We start from the raw sequence: 25,699 nt of genomic DNA, 5'->3' as shown, positions 1-25,699 counted from the left end.
TATTGCAACAAACGGTGTATTTCTATCGCTGCTCGTTTAGTTTTTATTGCCGTTTCAAATATACCGGTCATTTTTGAAACACCCTGTATCTTACCCCTAGTGAGACAAGCCTCTACATCCTTACGTTTGTCCTCTAGCCATCCCTGCTTAGCCATTTTGCACTTCCTGTCGATATCATTTTTGAGACATTTGTATTCCTTTTTGCCTGCTTCATTTACTGCATTTTTATATTTCCTCCATTCATCAATTAAATTCAATATATCTTCTGTTACCCAAGGATTTCTACTAGCCCTCGTCTTTTTACCTACTTGATCCTCTGCTGCCTTCACTACTTCATCCCTCAGAGCTACCCATTCTTCTTCTACTGTATTTCTTTCCCCCATTCCTGTCAATTGTTCCCTTATGCTCTCCCTGAAACTCTGTACAACCTCTGGTTTAGTCAGTTTATCCAGGTCCCATCTCCTTAAATTCCCACCTTTTTGCAGTTTCTTCAGTTTCAATCTGCAGTTCATAACCAATAGATTGTGGTCAGAATCCACATCTGCCCCTGGAAATGTCTAACTATTTAAAACCCGGTTCCTAAATCTCTGTCTTACCATTATATAATCTGTCTAATATCTTTTAGTATCTCTAGGATTCTTCCAGGTATACAACCTTCTTTTATGATTCTTGAACCAAGTGTTAGCTATGATTAAGTTATGCTCTGTGCAAAATTCTACAAGGCGGCTTCCTCTCTCATTCCTTCCCCCCCAATCCATGTTCACCTACTATGTTTCCTTCTCTCCCTTTTCCTACTGACGAATTCCAGTCACCCATGACTATTAAATTTTCGCCTCCCTTCACTACCTGAATAATTTCTTTTATCTCGTCATACATTTCATCTATTTCTTCATCATCTGCAGAGCTAGTTGGCATATAAACTTGTACTACTGTAGTAGGCATGGGCTTCGTGTCTATCTTGGCCACAATAATGCGTTCACTATGCTGTTTGTAGTAGCTAACCCGCACTCTTATTTTTTTTATTCATTATTAAACCTACTCCTGCATTACCCCTATTTGATTTTGTATTTATAACCCTGTAATCACCTGACCAAAAGTCTTGTTCCTCCTGCCACCGAACTTCACTAATTCCCACTATATCTAACTTTAACCTATCCATTTCCCTTTTTAAATTTTCTAACCTACCTGCCTGATTAAGGGATCTTACATTCCACACTCCGATCCGTAGAATGCCAGTTTTCTTTCTCCTGATAATGACGTTCTCTTGAGTAGTCCCCGCCCGGAGATCCGAATGGGGGACTATTTTACCTCCGGAATATTTTACCCAAGAGGACGCCATCATCATTTAATCATACAGTAAAGCTGCATGTCCTCGGCAAAAATTACGGCTGTAATTTCCCCTTGCTTTTACCCGTTCGCAGTACCAACACAGCAAGGCCGTTTTGGTTAATGTTACAAGGCCAGATCAGTCAATCGTCCAGACTGTTGCCCCTGCAACTACTGAAAAGGCTGCTGCCCCTCTTCAGGAACCACATGTTTGTCTGGCCTCTCAACAGATACCCCTCCGTTGTGGTTGCACCTACGGTACGGCCATCTGTATCGCTGAGGCACGCAAGCCTCCCCACCAACGGCAAGGTCCATGGTTCATGGGGGGGACCATACTGTTATGTTTTGTCAAAGGATTCCGTGAAAGGCAGTAAGCATCCTAGTGTTTGCATCCACTTTTGTGTACCACAGTGACATCGTACTTGTGAAGCCTCAGTACCCATCAAGTCAATCAGCTCAATGGATGCTTCAGGCTAGTCAGCCATAATAGAGAATGGTGGTTTATCACAACAGTGAATGGTATCCCAAATAAATACAGCCATAAGTTGTTGATGGCCCAGACCAATGCAAGGCTCCTTAATCTCATTTGTAGAGTAGTTCATTTCGGTCTTTGAGAGCACTGTGGAAGCATAAGATATCACCTTCTCAGCACCTTTCTCAGTTTGCACTAGAACTGCACCTATCCCATAACCACTAGTATAGGTGTGAAATCCTATCTCAGCATTTTTGACAAGCCACTACTGCAAAAATCTTAAGGACATTGTTCCAGAAAAATTGGGCTCGGCCCTGCACCAGTTCTTGTAATGGTTATGCCTTGCTGCAGAAGTCCTATGTGAATCACGAGAAGTACAAGCACATTCCAAGAAAACTTCTCAAATCATGATATGTGCCCAGGAGTTGAAAAATCTGTGATTGCTGTTATTTTCTATGGTTCAGGACAGACTCCATTGCCATTAACTAGGTGACCTAAGATTTTTGTTTCTTGGGTGATGAAGAGGTACCTTTTTTAGGATTCATGCACAGACCTGAGACCTTAACACACTTCAATACTGTTGTCTGGCAGCTTAGAAAAAATGACAGTATCATTCAGATAGCAAAGGCATGGCACCCATTTAATATGTCAAAGCAGGTTCTCCATCATATGTTCAAAGGTGGCTGAAGCTTTACACATTCCAAACAGCATAATTTGAACTCATAGAGGCCACCAGGAGTTATGAAGATAACAGTTTCCCTGCCATCCTCATCAACCTTAATTTGGCAACAGTGGCCTCGAAGTCCACGGCGTGTTCTTAGTTGAGAAATACTTTGCTCCTTTCAAGCAGGCTAGGTTGTCATCATTGCACGGCATTGGGTACTCATCTTTCCTCATGATTATTTTCAGTTGTCACTAGTAGACACAGAAAACAATATGCCGTTCTCGCAGGATAGGACCAAGGTCTCTCTGAAGATTCAATATCATCTTGCAGCATCTTTTGCACTGCCTCCTGAATTATGTGCCATTCTGTCAGTGCACTGAGTGATTGTTGCTGGATGATCACTAGTGTTAATACATTGTTTTACTATGGGCTGCTCAGCCTATCTCCTCTCCACACCAGATTTGAAAACATCCAAAAATAGGCCTAGAGTGACTAATACTCACTGACATTGTTGCTCAATCATGCCATTTTGTTGGCAGTTCCATAGTAGCTTCCTCCATTGGTTTGTCTGTAGTGGTAGCCGAACAATTCTTCACAATCTTGGATTCATCCGGCTGTTCATATGAACATAACTTTATCAATGAATTATGGCTGCTCGTGACAGCTAGCGTACAAAAACACCACGACCATCTACGGTGCTTGTGATCATAGCTTGTGTAGATTTCTTTTGTGAGCCTCAGTAGCTTCTTGCAGTTGACAAAAGCTTCACAGCTTAACTGAAGATCTAGATTATGACGGGAACTCGTCTTGATGATGATGATGGGATAACAATGTTTTCAAAAGCAACCCACCATTCAGAGAAATCTTTGATGTGTCTCTTTGTTGGAATAGCTTCATCATTCTGCAACCTTGTTTCTTCCACAGTCTATGACTGCTTGTGGTGAGTGCAAGAATTCCCGTCTGAGAATGACAAAATTCGAAGACCTGTGTTCTGTCATTGATAGTTATTCTTGCAGCTTATGTTTCTTTCAAATGAGGTATTTCCCATGTGTGACCTTTAGCACAATCACTTTTGTATCATGAGACATAGTCTTCTATATTTTGCAATGGATAAGCATTAAATACGACAGATAAAGAAGCCCCCGAATCGACTAATGCCCAGGCAGGTTTGCCATCAAAGATGGTATCAGTGAGATTACCTGACACCAAGATAACTGTTGTCCAAGGTTGATTTTCATCTGTGGCAGCCTCACCTCCATAGACTGTAGGCTCACCTAGTTTTCCTGAATTCAACATCTTAGTGAGCAGCTGGTACCTCTGTACAGTGACAGAATGGCCACAGTGTGATGGAAAGGGACCTCGTACAGGCTATGATGATGGGATTAACTATAATTTCGGCAGATGACTGGCTGGATAACACAATTGTGATAGTTAACGTCTTGCAGCTCAATAGTTGTCCAACATTCATTGTCTGTCCCTGCAGTAGCAAACAGCATGTCCCAGGAATCCACAACGGAAACATACCAGTGTGGTAGCCTTCATCCTCCAAATTTATGTTTTTCTGTAGGTTGTTAAGCTTAACGAAGAAGTTGGTTGTACCTGCTTTGGTCAGGTGCTAGCTTGTTGTCTGATGGTTGTGGCATGTCCAAGCTGCATAGTGCATTTGACTGGAGGCTGAGGTTGGTATTAGAGATGGATACACCAGTTGTTCAGTGTTCTCTATTATGTCTTGGGAGTCAGTCGTACCTGTTTCATCTCACTTTCTTCTGTTGCATTTCCTCTACGCACTGTCGCCACTTGATGAATTCTTCTGTCATCGTGACATGCTTTATCAGAAGATCTTGGTAGCATGTCATTATGACTCCTTTCATCAAGTGTGATATTTCGTTGGCTTTTGTGATACTTGGACTGAGAGTGTTCTTTCTTCTTGAAGTCATCTTCTTGCTCATTTCAGAGGTACCCTGCCTTCACCAGACCTTTTTTTTTGTGAAATTCCTTCTGTTATGTAGTAACAGGTACTGGTAGGTTCACAAACAGGATTTGTTATCCCAATTACAAATTGTGTATCCTGCAGTCTCAATTCAACAGTAAGGGTGTGTACAACCAACTGCCACTGACCACCATACGCATTTGCACCATTACAGAATTTGCAATGTGGCATAGGGGCAAAACATTCTCTGTGCAAGACTGTGCCTTTCCTCATGAAATTGAACCCTGTTATTCAGTTGTTCTTTCATTAAGCAGACTTGTTGCTGATTGTCATCAAATGTTTTCTTCAGATCGGTTTGGAATTTTTCCTAGCTGTCAAGGTTCCCTTCATTGTTCTAGACCCACTGCTTGGTTGTGCCATCCAAGTAAATGTACACGTGTTTGGTGAATCAGTTGAATCCTTACAGCCATTTTATTGGGTCTTGACCAGCATCTCCAGAAAATGCTGATGGATGCCTGGTGACGTACTGCTGTTTTTAAATCCACTGGTCTCCTGACTATATGGACCTTGGGAACGATGTACTGTTTGTGTACAGGTTCCTGTCTGTGTAGGCAATGGCTTTAACTTTGCCTAATTGGAGCTATAGTGATGTAAATGTTTTGAAAACCACAGTCAATTACCAATCCGAAAGCAGGGTCGTCAATGTACAGCCAGAACAGAACTGAACTGAACTTTTGGATGGTGACTGATACTGTTTATACAAACCTTGATTATTCCAAAATATGCAGATGTTAAAATTCCTTCCAACGAATCTTGAATGTTAAGGGTGCTTCCACACTACAAAAATGCTGAGAAAACAGAGATTGCTGCACTGTCAGTTCAAAAAAGAATGCAGAATGAACTGAATATTCAAATGAATATCTATTAACTTTTGCCTGTCACGATTTCTGCATTCTTTTTTGAACTGACAGTGCAGCAGTCTCTGTTTTCTCAGCATTTTTGACTTATTTTACCAAACCAAAGTTGACCTATTCCATGCTTTATCTACTTACTTGGCACAGATTTCTCCAGAACATGATCTACAATCACTTTTAAACTTAGCCCACAACTCCTCTTTCTCTATAGTATTGGAAATTGTACATCCCAATCAAAAACTGACTATCTGATAGATTGCAGAACAATGTAACATTTTAGTTGGATCTTGTCATGAAATCCTGACACAACATCTTAGAATGCATTGTGTTGCCGCAAAGTTTGTCCCACGGCTCATGAGTCAAGACCAGAAAGACCTTTGCGTTGCAGTCTGTGAAGAGCTTTTGGATCATACAAATGAGAACCATATGTTCCTTAAGAGAATCATGACTGGTGATGAGACATCGCACTATGGTTATGATGTTGAGACCAAGGTTCAAACTTCACAATGGGTTGGGAAAGGTTCTCCGAAACCAAAGAAACTTGACAGGTCAGGCAACATGTAAAAGCCATTATGATAGTTTTCTTTAACTTTGAAGGATTAGTTGATCCTGAATTCATCCCAGAGAGACAAACTGTTGATCAATGTTACTATAGACCGATGATCTCAGCAGTTTGGTCTCATAGGAACTTACCATGGGGATACTATCAGGACGTGTTGCGATGCCTGCGATAAAATGTGAGAAGGAAATGGTGTGAAATGTGATGAAACAATTCATGACTCTTGCATCATGATAAAGCATCCGCACATTCAACCCTGTTCGTGCTTGTCTATCGACAAAAAATGAAATCAGTTTGCTGCCTCATCCTTTGTACTCTCCAGATCTGCTCGCTGCAGGCTTTTTTTTATTTCCAAACTTGAAAACCTCATTGAAAGAATGAAGATTTGCAATGCTAGATGAGATAAAAGAAAATTCGCAAAAATGACATTGGGAGCAGTGTATCGGTTGTGGAGGAGAGTATTTCGAAGGAGATCATGCACAATAAGTAAAAGATAAGCATAGAAAAATTTTGTAGACAAAGCTCTGGAATTATTTGAACAGGCCTCTTAGATCAGAACTTAGAAGCATGTGCTTGTGAGATGTTACTGCAGACTGCTTCTCAGGTAATTGTAACAGTTTACAGTTCTCCTCTAGGAAACTTTCAGCTATTTATGAGAAATTTAGCTGCATTAGTGAGCTACCTGTCAGACAAGAAGAAATGGTTAGCAGGTTGGGGAGATTTCACTGCAGATTTCTTAACAGATACACACAGGAAAAATGAATTGGAATTGTTATCTGGGTGTTTCAGTCTAATTTCAGTACTTAATTTTCCAACTCATGTGCAGCAGGATAGCAGGACCCTAATAGATAAAATATTTATGGACAGCGCTCAGGCTGAAAAAAATAAACAATATTGCAACTTAAAGCCCTGAGGCAGGTTCATAGAAAGCAGTGAGACTTATGAATATAGAGGGACACATTCCACGCGGGAAGATATGTGTGCTTGTGTCTGTATATGTGTGGATGGATATGTGTGTGTGTGTGTGTGTGTGTGTGTGTGTGTGTGTGTGTGTGAGTGTGAGTGTATACCCGTCCTTTTTTCCCCTAAGGTAAGTCTTTCCGCTCCTGGGATTGGAATGACTCCTTACCCTCTCCCTTAAAACCCACTTCCTTTTGTCTTTCCCTCTCCTTCCCTCTTTCCTGATGAGGCAACAGTTTGTTGCGAAAGCTTGAATTTTGTGTGTATGTATGTGTCTGTTTGTGTTTCTATCGACCTGCCAGCGCTTTTGTATGGGATATATATATATATATATATATATATATATATATATATATATATATATATATATAATAGAGGGAAACATTCCACGTGGGAAAAATATATCTAAAAAGAAAGATGATGAAACTTACCAAACAAAAGCGCTGGCAGGTCGATAGACACACAAACAAACACAAACATACACACAAAATTCTAGCTTTCGCAACCAATGGTTGCCTCGTCAGGAAAGAGGGAAGGAGAAGGAAAGACAAAAGGATATGGGTTTTAAGGGAGAGGGTAAGGAGTCATTCCAATCCCGGGAGCGGAAAGACTTACCTTAGGGGGAAAAAAGGACAGGTATACACTCGCACACACACACATATCCATCCACACATACACAGACACAAGCAGACATATATATATATATATATATATATATATATAATATTACATGTGGGAAAAATATATCTAAAAACAAAGATGATGTGACTTACCAAATGAAAGTGCTGGCAGGTTGATAGACACACGAAATTCAAGCTTTTGCAACGGTTGCTTCATCAGGAAAGAGGGAAGGAGAGGGAAAGACGAAAGGATGTGGGTTTTTTAAGGGAGAGGGTAAGGAGTCATTCCAATCCCGGGAGCGGAAAGACTTACCTTAGGGGGAAAAAAGGACAGGTATACACTCTCTCTCTCGCGCGCGCGCGCGCGCACACACACACACACACACACACACACACACACACACACACACACACACATATCCATCCGCACATACACAGACACAAGCAGAAGGTAACTCTTTCCGCTCCCGGGATTGGAATGACTCCTTACCCACATCATATATGGGATACTTGTCTGGTACTGTGAATTGGTGATCCATCATGTTGCAGGTACATTTGCCTTCATTGCTCTAATGTCACATCTTTCAAAAGTGCGGGTAGGTCTTCTATCAGGAAATGTGCATATGCTGTGACTATCATGCAATCTGGCAGGAACGCAGGCCCTATCACCATGTATTCAATAATACCACACCACATATTTGCCGAGAACCTGACTTGGAATCTTGTTTCCCTAGTCTCATCACCCATGTAAGAGAATTGTGGGTGTCCATGATAGCATTGAATGTAATTGTAGCCTCATATGTAAGTAAAGTGTATTGCATGACATCTCTGTGTACAGTCAATTTCTCACAAAATTGTTGTCTGCTTACTAAGTCACCTGGAAGCGGATGTGCCATGTACTGGTGGTGGAACTCTTTTGTACCATTGCGATAATGTCTTTCCTTTCCCCAACTGACTGGGTGACCTCACCTTCTGTGGCACACTGGGTAGTGTTACAGATTCACATAATGTTTGAAAAACTCTAGGACATACACTGTCACAGAGGATTCGTCAATCAGGGAAACATCTCTGGTATTCTGTGACAGCTGCACGGGCACTGTCATTATGGTACCCATACACAAACAACATGTTTGCGTATTCTCATAGATGAACATATGCGGCATGTTGGTATTCACGGACACAATGGACATGCTCAGTTAAACAACACTCAAGAATGACACACACACGGGCTCACAAATGCTCACTGATCCAACCCTCAATTGCACACTGGGTATGCTTGCAGCTGTTGTCTTGGTGCAACGTCAAAGTGCTGCCATCTGTTGGAGAACCCACACACCTCAATCAGTCATCTTTCTCACCATTATTCTGTCCACCATAGCACCTACACAGCAATGTGGTAGGTAATATTCACAATCATCTTTGTATCAATTCGTGGATATGTATAGTCTTCAACCTGTTCCAGTTCTGTAACAACGGAAAATTGGAAACATGTTCATAGGACTTTTTCAGTTTATTTTCACATGTAGAATCACCTCAAAAACTATGTGACTTTCCTCCTGAATCACCCTGTATAAAAAGAGATGCTAATGTCAGATTCAGTTTATTCCAAATTGGATTTGTGACAATATTTGAAAGTACCTTTCCTAAAAAGTTTTCCAGAAAAGTTGAATGCAACTGTCATACGCCAACGCCGAATGTGAATCATTGCTGCCTGTGGCCACTGCTTACCACAATGCGGAAGTCCATCTCATTGGTGGCGTGGATATTGCTGATTGGGCCACACGTGTAGGTGGTGGCAAACTTCCGAAACTGTCTCAGAGTGCGAGCTCTAGTTGCATCTATTGGCCACGATGATGATGATGATGATGATGATGATGATGGTTTGTGGGGTGCTCAACATTGAGCTCATCAGTGCCTGTACAAGTTCCCAATCAGTCCAGTTCCAATCTTGCCAATTCCCAAACGATGCTGAGGTGACGAGGACAACACAAACACCCAGTCCCCAGCCAGGAAACAAACCCGGGACCCCGTGATCCAGAGGTAGCAGCATCTATTGGCAAGAACACAACACAGCTCCCCTTACTGCATCTCCCACCTTGAACCTCCTCACCATCATCATGTAGTGTCGATTGCTGTTATGACAGGGGGAGGGGAGGGGGGGGGGAGATGTTGTAAACAAAGACACAATGCCAGCGTCATGCAAATTATGAGGGCAAAGTTTGTTCCAGTGTCGCTGCTGCAAACCTGTTAGACCCTGTACAAGAAACATGGATCTACCTGATGATTTTACAATACTGCCACGCTCTCAGGTCTTTTGTCTGCCGTACAGTCTGAAAAAAATTTGTTGATTAAGTTTATACATTTCCTGTATTGGGCATTGTAGATGCTGGCTACCACGGGAGGGGGGGGGAGGGGTGGATGCGGCAGCTGAAGCAGTGTGTGGTGGTGCAGTACACGGAGCAACTCCACTGGTAGAGGGCTGTTGCAGGGCTGGGAGTAGTAAGGCAAGAAGAGGAAGAGCAGCAAAAAGTTCCCGCATAGCTTAGCCATCTGCTGTTTGAAAGTGTGCACGAAGCGCTCCACTTCTCCCTTTGACTGAGGGTGAAAATGTTTGCTGGTGATGTGATGAATGCCATTGGTGGCACGAAAATTCTCAAATTCTACCAACACAAATTGAGGTCCATTGTCAGTCAGTAGCAACACTGGAAGACCTGCAATGCAAAATATGGACTGCAAAGACTAGAGCAAGCAATGTGTAGATATTGAGTTCATTGGCATCACAAAAGGGAACTTGCTATATGCGTCGCTGAGAATCAGGCAACGAATGTTCCAGTAGGGTCCAGCAAAGTCCAGATGAATGTGCTGTCAAGGCGCTTCTGGTTTTGGCCAATCAAAGAAATGTTGAGGAGGGGCTGCCTGGTGTTCCACACAAGCATGACACTGTACCATCATCTGATCTATTTGAGCATTCATGCCGAACCAAGTGCAGTGTCTGTGAGCGTATTGTTTCGTGCAGACATGCCCCAGTGACTCTGGTGGAGCAAGCTGACTACGTTTCTCTCTAGTGTGTTTTGGATGTCCATATGCAATTGTTCTGATTCAGTGCCTAGCAAAATAACACTGTGAAGCACTGATAAGTCATGCCGACATGCAAAGTATCTGTGGATCACCAGACTAATGATTTGTTTCACTGAGCGAGGCCGACTCATGCAGATGTAGTGCAACAAAATCTGCAAGTCCAGGTCCACTGCTGTAGCATGGACGACCTTCCGGTGATCTAAGGGGAATTGGTCCAGAACATGCGGCAGCTGAAGCAAAGTCCTCTGTATTGGGTGACAGCATGATGCTTCTGGAGTGTCAAAGTCCTCATCCAGTCCCACTGGAAGGCACGAGAGTGTGTCTGCTTTGGCATGCTTGGCTGTGGACCTGTAAATTATCTTGTACTAATAATGTGAGAGAATGAGAACCCATCATTGCAATTTTTTTGTAGTGCGGTTTGGAATAGGGTTGGTCAGGTTTAAAAGTGAATGCAATTGTTTTTGGTCAGTGACTAAGCAGAATTTTCTTCTATACAATTATTGGTGGAATTTAGTCCTTCATAAATGATTGCAAGAGCCTCTTTCTCTATCTGTGAATAATTGGTCTGAGCCTTGTTGAGAAGTTTGGAGGTGAAAGTTAATGGTCTGTCTGCAGAACCAATTCTGTGCAAAGAACTGTGCCAGTGCCGTAAGAGGGTGTGGCCATAGCCAAGGGAACTAGTTTGCCAGGATTGAAACGGACAATTTTCCAGGATTAAAATGAACCAGACAATGATTGTTGAGCACAAGCGTCTTTCAGTTTCTGAAATGCGATGTCACATTCGTGGGATCACACGAAAAATACATTCTTGCATCGAAGACGATGTAAGTGCACTGCAATTAGAGCTGCTTGAGGAACTGAGCGGATATAGTAGGTCAGCTCCCTAGTACTGATTGCAATTCAGAGAGATTTCTTGGATGTTTGAGGTCACAAATAGCCCACAAGTGTGACTGTGTCAGATGAGCACTTTGGGAAGTGGTCACATGATCTAACTATTCAATTTCAGTCTGAAAGTACATACACTTGCCTTTGCTACTTATGAGGCCTGCCTCTGACAGCACTTTGAATGGGCAATGAAAATTACTGAGGTGCTCTTTTTGCCACACAGCCTGATTCCACAATGTTATCCAAGTAATTTGTACATGAAGGCGCAGATGCAGTTAATTGTTCCAGATAGCATTTAAAGATCACTGGTAGAGATGTGCCACCAAAAAACAAGCAAAGAAACTTGTAGAGTTCCATATGTGTATTAATCACAAACATTGCCTGTGACTTTTCATCTAATGGACTCTGTAGGTGCATTGTACAGATCAATCTTGCAGAAGTAGCGACATGATCCTAAGTGGTCCATAAGTTCATCAGGTTGTGCCAGTGGGAACATATCATTTACTGTCTGAGGATTCACTGTCACCTTAAAGTCTGTGCAGATTCTCACTCCCTGAAGGCTTCTTCACAAAAACTAATGGGGATGTCCAGACTGGCTGCGATGGGTGAAGTGATGCCTTTTTCCTATTACTGCATAAGTTCCTTTGCGACAATTCCATGGAGCACATATAGTACTACACAAACTCTCGAAAAGCAGGGGTGTGCATTGTCTTTCATTGCCACACGAGTAACAAAATTGGTAGCTTTACAGCTAACAATCTTTAAATTTGTCACACAACTGAGCAACTCTGTCTCTAGAGCCAAATGAAGTAACTTATAGCGCAATGTATACAATATGCCATCCAAACAAGTCAAACAAATCAAGGCCAAAACCTAGAATGACAGTCTTTTGCAGATTTTGATAGATGCCAGGAAGGCTACAAGATCCTAATACTGGGATATCCTCTCCATTATACATTGTCAGAGTAGTTGTTGGCTTCTTTAACTTCAGTTTGCCAAGCAGATCATAAGTATTTTGATTTAGAGATCAATCTGCCAGGAAGTTTCATATTTTGATTTAGCAATGAGACTGAAGCACCCATGTGTAACTGAAACTGAATACTTTGGCGAGCAATAACATGGTCCACAAAATTTTGTTCGAGTGGCATTGCACTGAAGAACCTACTGATTCTTTGTACTGCACAGTTTCACTGCTATGTGCTACACTAGCATCACAGCTTGGCTCAGACTGAACAATATGCATGTGAAAGTTCGAGTTACGTGGGTGTTTGTTCTCAGTGGAAGTCTTTGTCACTTGCAGAATGTGCACGTTCTTACCACATGCAAAACAAATTACATAACACAAAATGCACCAGTCGTATTTCTGAGATTTGGAACAGTACAGGCAAGACTTCATGCTGATAGATTTCTGGTCATGGTGTTATATGGCGAGCTGTGGTGTACCTGACATGGCTGCTGTGTGTTTGCCTTCAAAGTGAGTTGCTTATGCTGCCTCGAAATGTTATCTTTTGAGGCTATGGCACAAACATCCCCCGCATGAAAGTCAATAATCTGCAAAACCTGTTGCAACATGAGATCAGGGTATTTTAAGATTTGTTCATGGATTCAACTATCTGCCACATTTTGGGTAATAGCATCATGAATCAACAAGTCTCTATAGTATTTTCCACATTCACAATTAAATTTGTACTGTCTTGTGAGCCCCTGCAAATCTGTCACCAATTGCGTGTATGTCTGACCTGATTATTTCTTGAACCTAAAGAATTTAAATCTGGCAGCCACCACATTGATCTTATTGCCATAATATTTGTTCAATGCTTGAATAAGCTAATCATAGCTAACTAGTTCTGAGCTTGTAGTAGGGAATAACTTCGCACAAATGTGTTAAAAGACTGCTTGACAGTATTTTGAATTTGCTGAGCGGCCAGCTGTGCTTCAAATTGTGGCAAATATTCCAACTGGTCTTCCTTTTCTTCTTCAAATTGTCAAAATGGAGGCAGCAGCGAAGGCTGTGCTGCTTGTGGCAGTGCAGTGGGTGACGGAGTCAGAGTCTGTATCTCATTTGCTGCCATCTGTGTTTGGATGAACCTCTTCATCAGTACCATAAACTGGTTCATTGACTGCACCTGTAACTGAAGAAACTGATTTAAATCGAGCCATAGTACTGCATGTGTTTGCGTTTATGGCACTGCTGATTGTGGGGCAGGCAAATGAGGGGTTTGGAATGGTAGGTCTCATGTGGTAAACAAATACTAAAACAAACACACAAGAAATTCTATAGCTAACTTATGAACTATGGCAGCACAGCAATTAAAGAACAAAAAACCAATCTGTAACAGAAATTTCCACAAGCACAAAAAGTTAACAAACAAGTAAGCAAGGAATATCCAAGGGATGCAGTAAATGATGATGTGCATTGAGTTCGGAATTCTTGTTGCCAGATGATGTGTACGGGTCATCTGGTTAGAATGGCTTGTTCACGTCATATTAGGCTTAAGTGTTCCAAGGTGGACAGAGGAACTGACAGTGCAGACAAATTAGTGACACGCACACATACACTTTATTGTTCTGTGATACTGAACTAAAGTTGTTCAGCAACTTGTTGGATGTGCTTGTGGACAAATACGACCAAGCAGTGGCCTGTCTACTTGTACATTACTGAATACAGTGTCCACAAGTCTATGCCGTCCTGGGTACCACACTGTCAATTGCTGTAGTAAACATCTTTCACTATGTGAAGGCTATAGACAACTCCACTTGTAGACTAAGTATCACAGGCTGATCTCCACTACGAACGGTAGCTACGAACTGCAACCATAAAGCTCTGTCCTAGAACTTTCTAATGTCAATGCCGAACATGAACGATTGCTGCCTGTGACCACCACATATCACAGTGTAGAAGTCCATCTCATTTGCAATGACACAGAGGTTGCTGATTGGGTTGCACTTGTGGTTGGCTGTGAACTTCAAAGTGCCACCCCTGGCACCAGTTGGAAAGTGTCTGAGTGTCAGCTCCAGTTGCCTCCATTGATGAGAACACAGCAGGTTGCTGCAGACATGAAGAAGAATGAGAGCTTTAGTAAGCTTCTGGACAGTGTCCATTCCTATTCAACATTTCCAACTGAGCTACAGTTCCTGGCATAATGCTTGCCAACAATGAGTTGATCTTCAGGGATGTTAAACTTAAAATTTTTTAATGTTTGTAGATAAGTCTACAACCGAACAGATTGTCAGGAATCAGTTTAATTTATACTCTAAACTTAAATATTTTTAAGATAACTTGGTTAGTTAACAGAATACGAGGTGGAATCCAAAATTTTCGGGACTGGTGCTGCCATCTGGAAAGTAGGGTTAGTAGATCTTTGCACCACTAGTAGATCTTTGCACTAGACTGGGGGTGGCGAGATCTGCATATCTGATGAGTCAGTGTGCGGAGTGGCATTCAGCTGGGAGGATGTGTTGTGTGTCCACAGTGATTTCCGTAATACTCTGTGTTTGGTGTGTGATGATTTTATGATGGATCTGCAAACGGAACAGCGCATGTGTATCAAATTCTGTGCCGTTCTCAGGACAATTGCTACAGAGACCCCTGCAATGATTCAGTAAGTGTTTGGGGGACAGAGCCTGAGCTGTACACATGTGTTTGAGTGGCTCTCCAAGACCCAAAAAGCGAGACGGGGGAAGAGCAAAGTGAAGAGCGTGATCATCACTTTCTTTGATACCAAAGGAATTGTGCACAAAGAATTCAGCCCACCCAACCAAACAGTGAATTCCGTGTACTACTGTGACGTTTCGTGGTGGCTCCATGAAAATGTGCGGCGACGACAGCCCGAATTTTGGCATCAAGGGAACTGGCTGCTGCACCACGACAACGCGCCCTGTCACAAGTCCTTGCTCACCAGGAGGACCTTTTTGGCAAAAAACAACATGGAGGTTGTATCCCACCCACCGTACTCGCCAGATTTGGCACCTTGTGACTTTGCGCTATTCCCAAAACTGAAACTCAAGTTGAAAGGCCATCGGTTCGACACTCTAGAGAGGATTCAAGAAGCATCACTTGATAAGCACTGGGACTGGTGTGTACGTGCAACGGGAACTACTTCGAGGGTGATGGTGGCCATTAGTCCAAAGGTAAGGTTTACAACAGATGGCAGCACCAGTTCCGAAAATTTTGGATAGCAACTCATAGTTGCTGTTAAAAATAAAGAAGGGGTTGCTATTTTCTAATAAAAAAGATTCAGATTTTGCTTATCTACTACTGTATTATACAAGTGTTCAGAAAGTGTACAATGTATAGGTTTAATTAAAAATTTTGGTAGTGTCTTGTCTGTTGTTCACTTTTTATCATGTTATTTTTCATGAAAATATAAATCTTCTGCTCTAAGCATCCCTGGAAGACTGCTCTCTCTCTCTCTCTCTCTCTCTCTCTCTGCCTGCCTGTTGCTGGCGTTGATCGTTGATCCGTGACAGTCATTCTCCACCTGCCATGTCTTTGATCACAATTATCGTAAATCATGACATCTTTGACCTTGGAGAGACTGAACTTCATTTATGGTGCCTCCTCCTATACTGGGTCCTTGTATCCCCATAACAGTATAGAATCTTTGAGCTAACTATGCATTCATATTCACCTTAAACCACCCTCCAACCATGACACTAACTGCCTTGCTTGGCAATTCTGTACATACAAATGGGTTTTAAACTTTTATTTGTTCATCAATAATGAGTCCCTGCAGATTTAGTGTTTGAATAGGATGTGAAATAGGAATTGTCAGACCTCACGAGGGGTTGCCTGTATAAAATTTTATTTAACTTTGCATTATGAGGCACCTTTTCAAAGTTGTTTGGTTACAATTTTATAAATTTAGGATATGTATCATTCAGCTTTTTATAAGTTTGGACCTGTAATCTTTTAAAGTGGTGAAAATTCTTGCTAGATTTTCTGCAGAAAAATTTGTTATCTTTTCGGAAGTCCTCGTATTTTTACCTTAAATGCTACACTTTTACTTGTGGAATTCATAGGTGCTGACATCATGGTTTTCTTGTGCTTTCATTGGATAACTTTCTATGTGTACAGATTGGAAAGGGTCGGCTTCATCTTTGGAATAAAATAACAGCCATTATTATGTACTTGTATTTATTACGTAAAGGATTTCTCTCATAATTATCTAATCATATAAAGCAAACCATAATCGTGTTTTATGTTACCAATTTTGCACTTCTTGTTACACTCATTCCAGATGTCTGTTGACAAAAATAATCAGCACAGTTTTAACAGCTACATGTTTGAAGCAGACTACATTTAAATTTTTTGGGAGTATGTTTGTGAGATCTCATCACTGAGAGCACATATATAATCCAGAAAGTTTCCACTTATGTGTTGCTGACCCTACATTAGTGTATTATATGACTGAATGTGCATATAATAATTTTCTTTTACAGGCATGTGAAGGATCTCTTAATTCTAACATCTGCATGCCAGATGCTGTCTATCTTTTCAAATTACTTTTGGCTGCTGTGGCTGCTGGTGAGTTTTTGCAAAAATTTTATAACAATAATCTGAAACTTATGCTTTCTTTTTTGCTCTGTAAAACCCGTAACTATTTCTATTGTTTTTAAAATGATGGCTGTCACATTAGAGAACAGCTTTTCCTGCAATTAACTAATGGCAAGAAGTTAATTTAGGAATGGTGAGTGGCAAAAGATAAGAATCCAGGAAAGATTTGTCTAGACCTAACATTTCTTTTGCAGTGACTGAGTGATGTGTCACAAGCTTAAGACATGTGATTTGTATTCAGTAGTTGGCTTCAAATCCCTGCCCAGCCAACCATATTAATATTTTCTGTAATTTCCCCAAATCTTGGTTCCATTGAATAGGTCACAGCAATTCCCATTGTTTTGCAACTTAAGTGAGTGTTCCATCTTTAATAATCACATACATGTTGGGATGCCCATTCTTCTTAATGCTGGGAATAAAATGAAGTCTGCCCAAGAAACATGATGCAAATTTGTAGGGCTTTTTTTTATTCTCTTCAGTCAAGATGCCATAGACATAAATGTGAGAAATGACAAAAAAATGTTGTAGATACCATAGGACAAAAACAACAAAATTTCACACTTGTTAGTGAAAAAAAGTATATGATAACAGAAGTAGTACAAACTTTTGCCAACCATATGGAATTAATCAGAAATATTTATATGGCATCAGAAAGTATACCGAGAGTAATGTGGTTCATTTTTCAAAAAACCTGAACATTCAAATTTAATTAGCCATGTAGATGATACACGTAATATAAAAAGAAATGCCATTCTGTTCTTAAAAATGTCTGCTAGGTTCAGGGAAAATTGTGTTGGGTGAGAGCATCCAGATTTCTCCATGTAGTTAAACAACACTCAGGTCTTGAGAGTAACAGTGTTGCCATGCACAGCAACTGCATATCTCTGCAAGGACATTTCTTCTGTTGCTTTTCACACATTGTGCCAACAGCACATACAATATTAAAGCATGAAACATAATTATGTGAGGTTACTCAAGACACACAGCAACTGATGTTTTCACTACAATTGCCCATCTGTGAAGTTGAGAGAAAAATAATATTGGGTGAGAGAATTCAGATGGCTCATATGTTTTAACAAATACTTATATTTCATTAATCAAGTTGTAGTTCATGTACAGGAACTGGATACTGGTTAATTTCGTGGTAGATGATTTGTTTATATCTGTTGATACAGCACCCATAGTATTAAAAACAGATCCACATCTGAACACTATTCATGTTTTATACGAACTGACTTGTGTCCGCTGCACTGCCTTCTGTGTAGGACTGACCACCACAAAGCTGGCAGAATGTGTAAACAAAACTTTTTAAGCTCTTACCTATGAAACGGAAACACAACTAGAATGAGTAAATTCATGGGACACTACCAATAGTAGTATAAAACACCATTTCATGCATTCGCTCTGGCTGACCAACTATCCTATCATCATAGACTGCCTGTCCTATCCTCATAAGCCATGGTACATATGCTATGTGTCGTATATTTTACCTATTGATTTACATTGTATTACATCGAAAAATCCTATATCATTATCAGATGATGCTTGGCTGAATAAAGATAAATCAATTTTAAAAATTATAAATAGGACATTGTTGAGTTGATGCCAACAGTGAAACATGCAAAATTATTGAAAATATGTCTGCATAAAAAGACAAGATCTCTCTCTCTCTCTCTCTCTCTCTCTCTCTCTCTCTCTCTCTCACACACACACACACACACACACACACACACACACACACACACACACAAAACCCCCACCTCATACTACGTATTGGTAATGCCTGTCATGCACTTTTGTGGTAAGTTGTGAGACAGAACAGGTGATTTGTATAGTCAGTGACATAATGATGTTTTCCATTCAATCATAGGAGAATATGAAGTTTTTAATGTAACAACCCCCTTAACATAATAGGTTCTAGAGTACAATCCAACTTAATTTTCATAGATAACCATTTCCTTTGCAGAGACAAACATACACTAATGTAGTATAGTAAATGTTTCATAATAAAATTCAGTCATTAGTGACACAGTTGTTTTTGTTTTGCTTTACCGCTTTCGACAGATTGGTCTATGAGCTTCAGAAGCATTCAAAATTTGGGATATTATAAGTCAGCAGAACATGAGCATGTATTTATGTAAAGTATAAGAAGTGTATTACAAAAACTTACTTATTGTTTAATCTAAATTGGATTGAAAATCCTTAAAGAGGAATGCAACCATTGTGGCAGTAATTATGAAGTAGACTTAAAAATAGTGTATGGTTGCTCAAAACTATTCACTGTTTTTTTTGTGAATTTTTTTTTTTTTTTTTTTTTTTTTTTCATGACATGTTTCGGGATTATCCTGTCATATAATGACCTGATAAATAAAAAAAATTTCGTTTTACGTATTGTACATGTTACAAGAGTCTTATAATGGTCATTACAATAAAATAACAGTCAAGAATAATAAAATGTGAACCTCCAATACATAATGTAGAGTATGTATGTACACCACGACTTCAATATACCATGAAATTACAATGAAATCCAGACCATTAGCGACTTACAGGCATTGATAAATATCAACGGGGACAGTTGGAAATGTGTGCCTCGACCGGGACTCGAACCCGGGATCTCCTGCTTACACGGCAGATGCTCTGTCTGACTGAGCCATTGAGGACACACAGGATAGTGTGACTGCAGGGACTTGTCTGTGGCACGCTCCCCGGGAGACCCATATTTCCAACTTACTGTTCACACAGTACATTTGTAGTGCCCCTGCCCACTATACTCATTACTCACAGCAGTCAATCAATCTACCGATTCCCATAACAGTTTGAGCAATGTGAGTGCATCCGTACTGAAGAAGATCATTGGCTGGTAAGCCCCTGCAGTCGCACTACCCTCTGTGTACTTGATGGCTCAGTCGGATAGAGCGTCTGCCATGTAAGCAGGACATCCCGAATTCGAGTCCCGGTTGGGGCACACATTTTCAACTGTCCCCATTGATATTTATTGACACCTGTAAACAGCTAATGGTCTGGATTTAATTGTAATTTAATTCCTCGAGACCTGCAAGATCACCAGTGGTATCTGTTCTTTCAGACAGTTAGAACTGTAGCATCAAGGTGAAATGTCTGTACTGCAGAAGACAACATTGCACCTGCTGGGGTTACTGGAGCACAGATATACGTGCCAAGTGCCACAACTTTGCATGGCTTATGTGGAAGCTACTGGTCAAGTAAACATATATATGTGTGAAAAATCAGAAATTACACAACGGTCCACAGTATAGATTATTGGCAACTTTTGCAAGGAACTACATAGTAAAATTATCTGTGTACATTACAAATAATCATAAAAGTACAAGTTATGGAAATCCTTTATAAAATGCCCACACACCAGATGACAACCTGCTTGTCCAGTTTACAAATGTGTATTAAAAATATTAAGTTCATACATAAAATGTCATTGATTGATTACTTTTCAAAGTACAGACAAGTCACTGTAATTGGTTTATTATTTCGTAAAGATATTTCAGGTGTAACCACAAAGGGCTTTAAACTGGGTTCTTGCCACCAACAACAGCTTTTCTGAAATTCACAGGTGGGAATTCTCCCTGCAATACATCCCACATTCCTGTAACCCTCCGTGCCTCAACATTTGTTAGTCATAGTCCTTACCCGTATAGCCCCTTCCCTGTTCCCATTCCAGCACTACACAGCCCTCTATTCCAACAATGCACACACAGTCTTTTTACTTCTCTCCTTTTCTGCTAACCTGCCTCCAAAGCACACTCCCCCCCCCCCCCCCCCCCCCCGCCCTTTCCACCATCCGTCTAACCTCCCGACTGCTGCTATCCCTCCCCTTCCTCACCCAGCCTCCTCCTTACTCCCACCACCCAGTTTGCTTCTCCCATCACGCACTGCTGCTCGCTGAAATGCCCAGCTTAACCCGCAGGACATGTAGTTTAAATTGTGGAAAGGGGCCAAAATAAGGGGCTGTCAGTTACAAGTGAACATACAGCTTATTATTTGATCAAACATTACAAGAGCCGAAAAAATTTTTTTTTTAAACACACAGCTTTAATCTTTGCGACTTAATTACCGGCTGAAAGCCACTTTAATTTAAAACTGCTGAAGGCCAATAACTTAAAACACAAGCATAATCAGAAATTTAAAAGGCAAGCCTTATCCTACAACAGTTCTTTATTTAGGCTGAAGGCCCAAAGCATCTGAGATTTTCAGAGCAAACAATCTGAATTCAAAATCAGCTGAAAGCCCAACACTTAAGGCTAAACAACATTAAATAAAAAAAAAAAAATAAAAAAAAAATCCTCACATAAATCAGTTATTAATTAGGCAAAACTCAACCAAAACAGAAATTTAAAAGGCAAACCCTCATCTTAAAACAGTTCTTTACGTAGGCTGAAGGCCCAAAGAATCAGACATTTCAAGAGCAAACAAGTTAAATTCAAATTGGCTGAAGGCCTAACACTTAAAACTGCATAACATTAATTTTTTTTTTAATACTAAAGGCCTTACGTGAAAAAGTTCTTTAATTCAGGATGAAGACCTTAAGAGCAAAAAAACTCCACCTCAAAATCAGCTGAAGGCCCAACACATAAAATTCAACAACATTAAAATTTTTAAAATGCCAAAGGCCTTGCTTGAAAAAGTTCTTTGAACTAGGCTGAAGGCCTTAAGAGCAAAACGACTGAAACTCAAAATCGGCTGAAGGCCCAACACTTAAAATTCAACAACATTAAAACCTTTAAAATGACAAAGATCTTATGTGAAACAGTTCTTTAAATTAGGCTGAAGGTCTAAAGAATCTTACGCCTTAAGGGCAAAACAACCTTAATTTAAGAAAGAAAAAGAAGGCTAGAAGCCATACAAGTACAAATAACAAGAACAATTTTTTTTAAAAAAAGGCAGTATACCCAAGGGCGCTCAGATGTTCGAGGGTTGGCATGGAATTCAAACACTATCGCTAACTTCGGTGAGACAGGCAGTTGGGCCAACCATTCACAATCCGACGACAACGCTACTGACCGACAGTCAACGGACCCACCGATAAGATAACTTCCACTTCACCTGACCAGGGCACAACAAGGAGTTCAATGGAACAACATAGAAGATGTTGGCGCCCACAACCAATCATACATGGAGCTGTCAAAGTACACACCGTGCTGGACAGCAACAACATGAGGAGGAAACTACACTGCCTGAAATTGGCCAGGGCAGGTAACCGGAACATTAATGGCCACAAGGCAGAAGATTCTGCTGGTGCACTTCAATTCAAATAACCGAATACAGTGAAACTCCACCAGAGGGTGGCTAGAATTTTCCAACTTGAAAACCACATTGTTGCTCGCGGGAACATCCCAACAGCCGACAACAAATTCCAAACGACACAGTGTGAACAGTGTTGACTTACTGGTATGTTACATCAAAACTCAATTTTTGTGTCCAGGTTTGGTGAGCCATGGACCTCGTAGCAATGGGAACAGCCCCACACTCTCAGACACCGCGTAAAGACCACCAGTGGCCCCGGCCAAACTACGTCCCATGGAGAATTCCTCACTGCTCCATGCCAACTGACCGACTGGTCACACAATGCCCAGCCAGAAACTATAAGCGCCAGGTCAAAGATAGTCCAAGGTGCTTATATCAATACACACTGCTGCTGCCACCCACAGAAGGAGAGGATAACAGCATAATCGCGATAACCGCGGGAGAGTAAACACAGAATCGCAACTAAGGTTTAATCCAGCGCATAGCATGAGCCAGTCGTGGTTTACTCGCAGTCTGGCCTCGGTAGCCGGAGACTGTGGTCATGTTTGCGAGAGTTGTATATGCATGAGTGTGTGTGTGTGTGTATGTTGACAAATTCCGATGAAGCCCTGTTTGGCCAAAAGCTGTTGTTGTGCCTGTCTGTGACTGCTATGTGGTGAGTAGCAATTATCCTTTTCATAGAATTATTTACCAATACAGAAAACAAATAAGAGTCTAGAATAAAATGCATTTTTGTATCCAAACTAAGAAATAATTTCTGACTGGCGTATATCCAATAAAATGAAAATACTCTTCGGCTTGTATTTAGGATAATCAATGTTTCCTCCAAGTTGACTTTTGACAGTACCACATAAACACCTTTTTTTCTTCCTAATTTGATATTGTGACTCTGTCTCTTCATATTCAGATAAACTCTCCAAACACAGTATAGGATGATTAATAGAAAATCTACAATCAGAATCCCCATTTCAGCTTCAGGAGGAGCTCATCTTTAGCTTGCCACCACAAAATTTTTACTGACTTTATAGTTCTGAGCTGTTGAATCATGATGTGTGTGCATAACAAGTATTATATATTTTTCTTTTGTAACTCATTTTTTCACTCATTTTACTTTTATGATATGTCACTATAACATAGTTCCATTTGTCTGCAAGTGTATCATTCATTATGTGCCAGCCAATGACAGTAGAGTACTGACAGACAGATACATGAACTGCTTTGCTTTGAGTCCAGTCACTTTATTCGTCAGTCGTTTCTTATCCTTAATAGCTATTCATGACTTCTTCATAGCTATTGCTGTGACAGAAGATTTATTGGCAGTTGAGCCCAGGTCATGGTACCGGGTTGTTGTGCACTGGGGGTAGCAATGGCAACAATGACACTGATCTAGAGAATCATATAGACATGTCGAAACCAGGCTTAGGACATTTCAACACTAGTCCGTTGTACTGAAGTGGTGAACGCATTTTGGCAAAATTTAGTTATCCGCAGAGTGCAGTTAAAAAACACCTCTATGTTTTAAGGGTTGTATACTGTTCATCACCAGCTTTGATAGACTGGACTGCAAAGCAAATATGTGACTAACAAGGAGAGGCTCTCTGGTGAACATCCACTCATTTGGCTATTGTTTGCCAAAGTCAATGTTGTTTGTAACTGGTGAAATGTTATGTTTTCTGATGTATCTTTTCCACCCACCCCCTGAGGAAATGACTGTCCAATATGAGTATACAGACTATTATGTGTCCATTTCAGCCTCAAATATGTCTGTAAGTCACCTCATAGTGCCTGTCTGTGTGACACCCGAAATGCTTCTCGGGGTAGACAGTTATCTTGATGGTGCCCAGTATAGTTGTACTCAAACAATGTCATAAGGCCATGAATGCGACAACTGTATCCTGAGGAAGCAATGTTTCCAATAAACAAGTCTTCAGAACACAGGTCAGTGATGGTACAGAAATAGTTACCAGAACACAACAAGTTTTCTTGTCTCACCTCATTGTGCATCAAATTTCAACCCCCACTGAAAATGTATGGTCTGGAACAAAGCAGACAAAGCGAAAAACCTGACCAGATCCCACACCTAGAACTGAAGATGACATGTAGAATGTGCCACTATAGTTTGGGAGTACGTGGCAGAAAATGAGAGATTTATTGCTCATATTAAATGATGAAGAAACAACATCCTCCGTCGTTTTTCAGGGTCCAAAATGTCATAATGTGTCTGGTATTGAGCACTGCGGAGGCTGAATGCCCACCAGAGGAGATGGCTTTAAATGACCATTAGGGATCACCGTGGCCACTCAGTGCTGTGCTCGATGGTGAGAGCATCACCATCTCACCATGTGAATATGGCAGCCAGTAGCATTCCACATGGCAAGTATATTGGTGACAGCCCAGCACACAGCTGGTCAGTTCAGTGGTCGCATTTGATATTGTTGAATCTATCCTACCTGTACTAGGATAGCTTGATAACTATCTTGCTTGTCACCTGGTTACTCCCTTCGGTCGCATCTTGGATTTGTTTCTTCACTTCTTAGGCCCTTGTTGTCATTATGGTGAAGACTTCATTTAGCACCACATTGTCATCTAGGTTGTTTGTTCTTGTTCAGGTCTGTTGTTTTATTCAGTCTGTCTGTCATGTTTCACTCACCTACCATTAGTTTGAATTACTCCGTTAGTCCCTTTTCTTCCAGTTCTCTGACATGCACTCCAATATCCATCAACCCGTGTATATAGCAGTGGTGATGAGTAAAAAGGAAGTTGTTTAGTAGCATGGACACTTAACTAAGTTTACCTGCTACAGCAACAGCAGCAGTTAATGCAGCAGCAGCATTAACTCCAGTTAGACTTACAAACATCACTTTTGCTTCAGCTAGACATGATCAGAGTACAGAACACTTGGTTGCACCAGGGCTCAGCAGCTCTGGCAACCAACACCCCCATACATCTTCTGTTGTTTCCATCTTTCAGTGATGCGAAGGAGGACTGGGACACATAGTTGCATCATCTAAAACAGCTTTGCAAGGCATTTCAAGTCATGAACAATTCAATGCAGCAGTTGTTGTTTTTGCCTTGGGCTTCACCAGACATATTTGTTTTGCCTGGTTGTTGACCCCCTTGCACTCCTTTCAGAAGATATGCATTCTGTTGACTAATTACTATTCCCAACTAGACCATGTGGTTGTCCCCAGGCCTGAGTTCCATCAATGCCCTAAACAGTGGGGGTAATGATACTGTTTATGTGTCTCTGACTTGCAAGATCTTGGCTGCAAATGCTACGTCACTTGCACCAATCCTACACTGACTCCTTGCTTTGTAACATGATGGTTCAGCTTACACAGATCCGGATGTCCAAACTGCAGTGTTGAAACAGGGTGACTCATTGTTGGAGGACATTTTGCGCATCACACACTCTTTCAATATCACACAGGTGGCCAATGAATGACTCACGGTG

At 41.0% G+C, this 25,699-nt stretch overlaps 1 protein-coding gene across 1 annotated transcript in view; it reads left to right on the top strand.

Annotated features, from left to right (window-relative positions):
- Positions 1 to 25,699, top strand: part of LOC126480801 (transmembrane protein 208) — a 56,133-nt gene that overhangs the window by 18,029 nt on the left and 12,405 nt on the right. The window contains exon 4 of the mRNA XM_050104120.1: positions 16,851 to 16,935. Within this exon, the coding sequence (XP_049960077.1) occupies positions 16,851 to 16,935 (85 nt within the window). The remainder of the gene's footprint in view (positions 1 to 16,850; positions 16,936 to 25,699) is intronic.

The sequence above is a fragment of the Schistocerca serialis genome, chromosome 5 (genome assembly GCF_023864345.2).
Source record: "Schistocerca serialis cubense isolate TAMUIC-IGC-003099 chromosome 5, iqSchSeri2.2, whole genome shotgun sequence".
Lineage (NCBI taxonomy): Eukaryota > Metazoa > Arthropoda > Insecta > Orthoptera > Acrididae > Schistocerca > Schistocerca serialis.
Note: the sequence above shows the minus strand (reverse complement) of the source record. Positions and strands in the feature narration are given on the sequence as shown.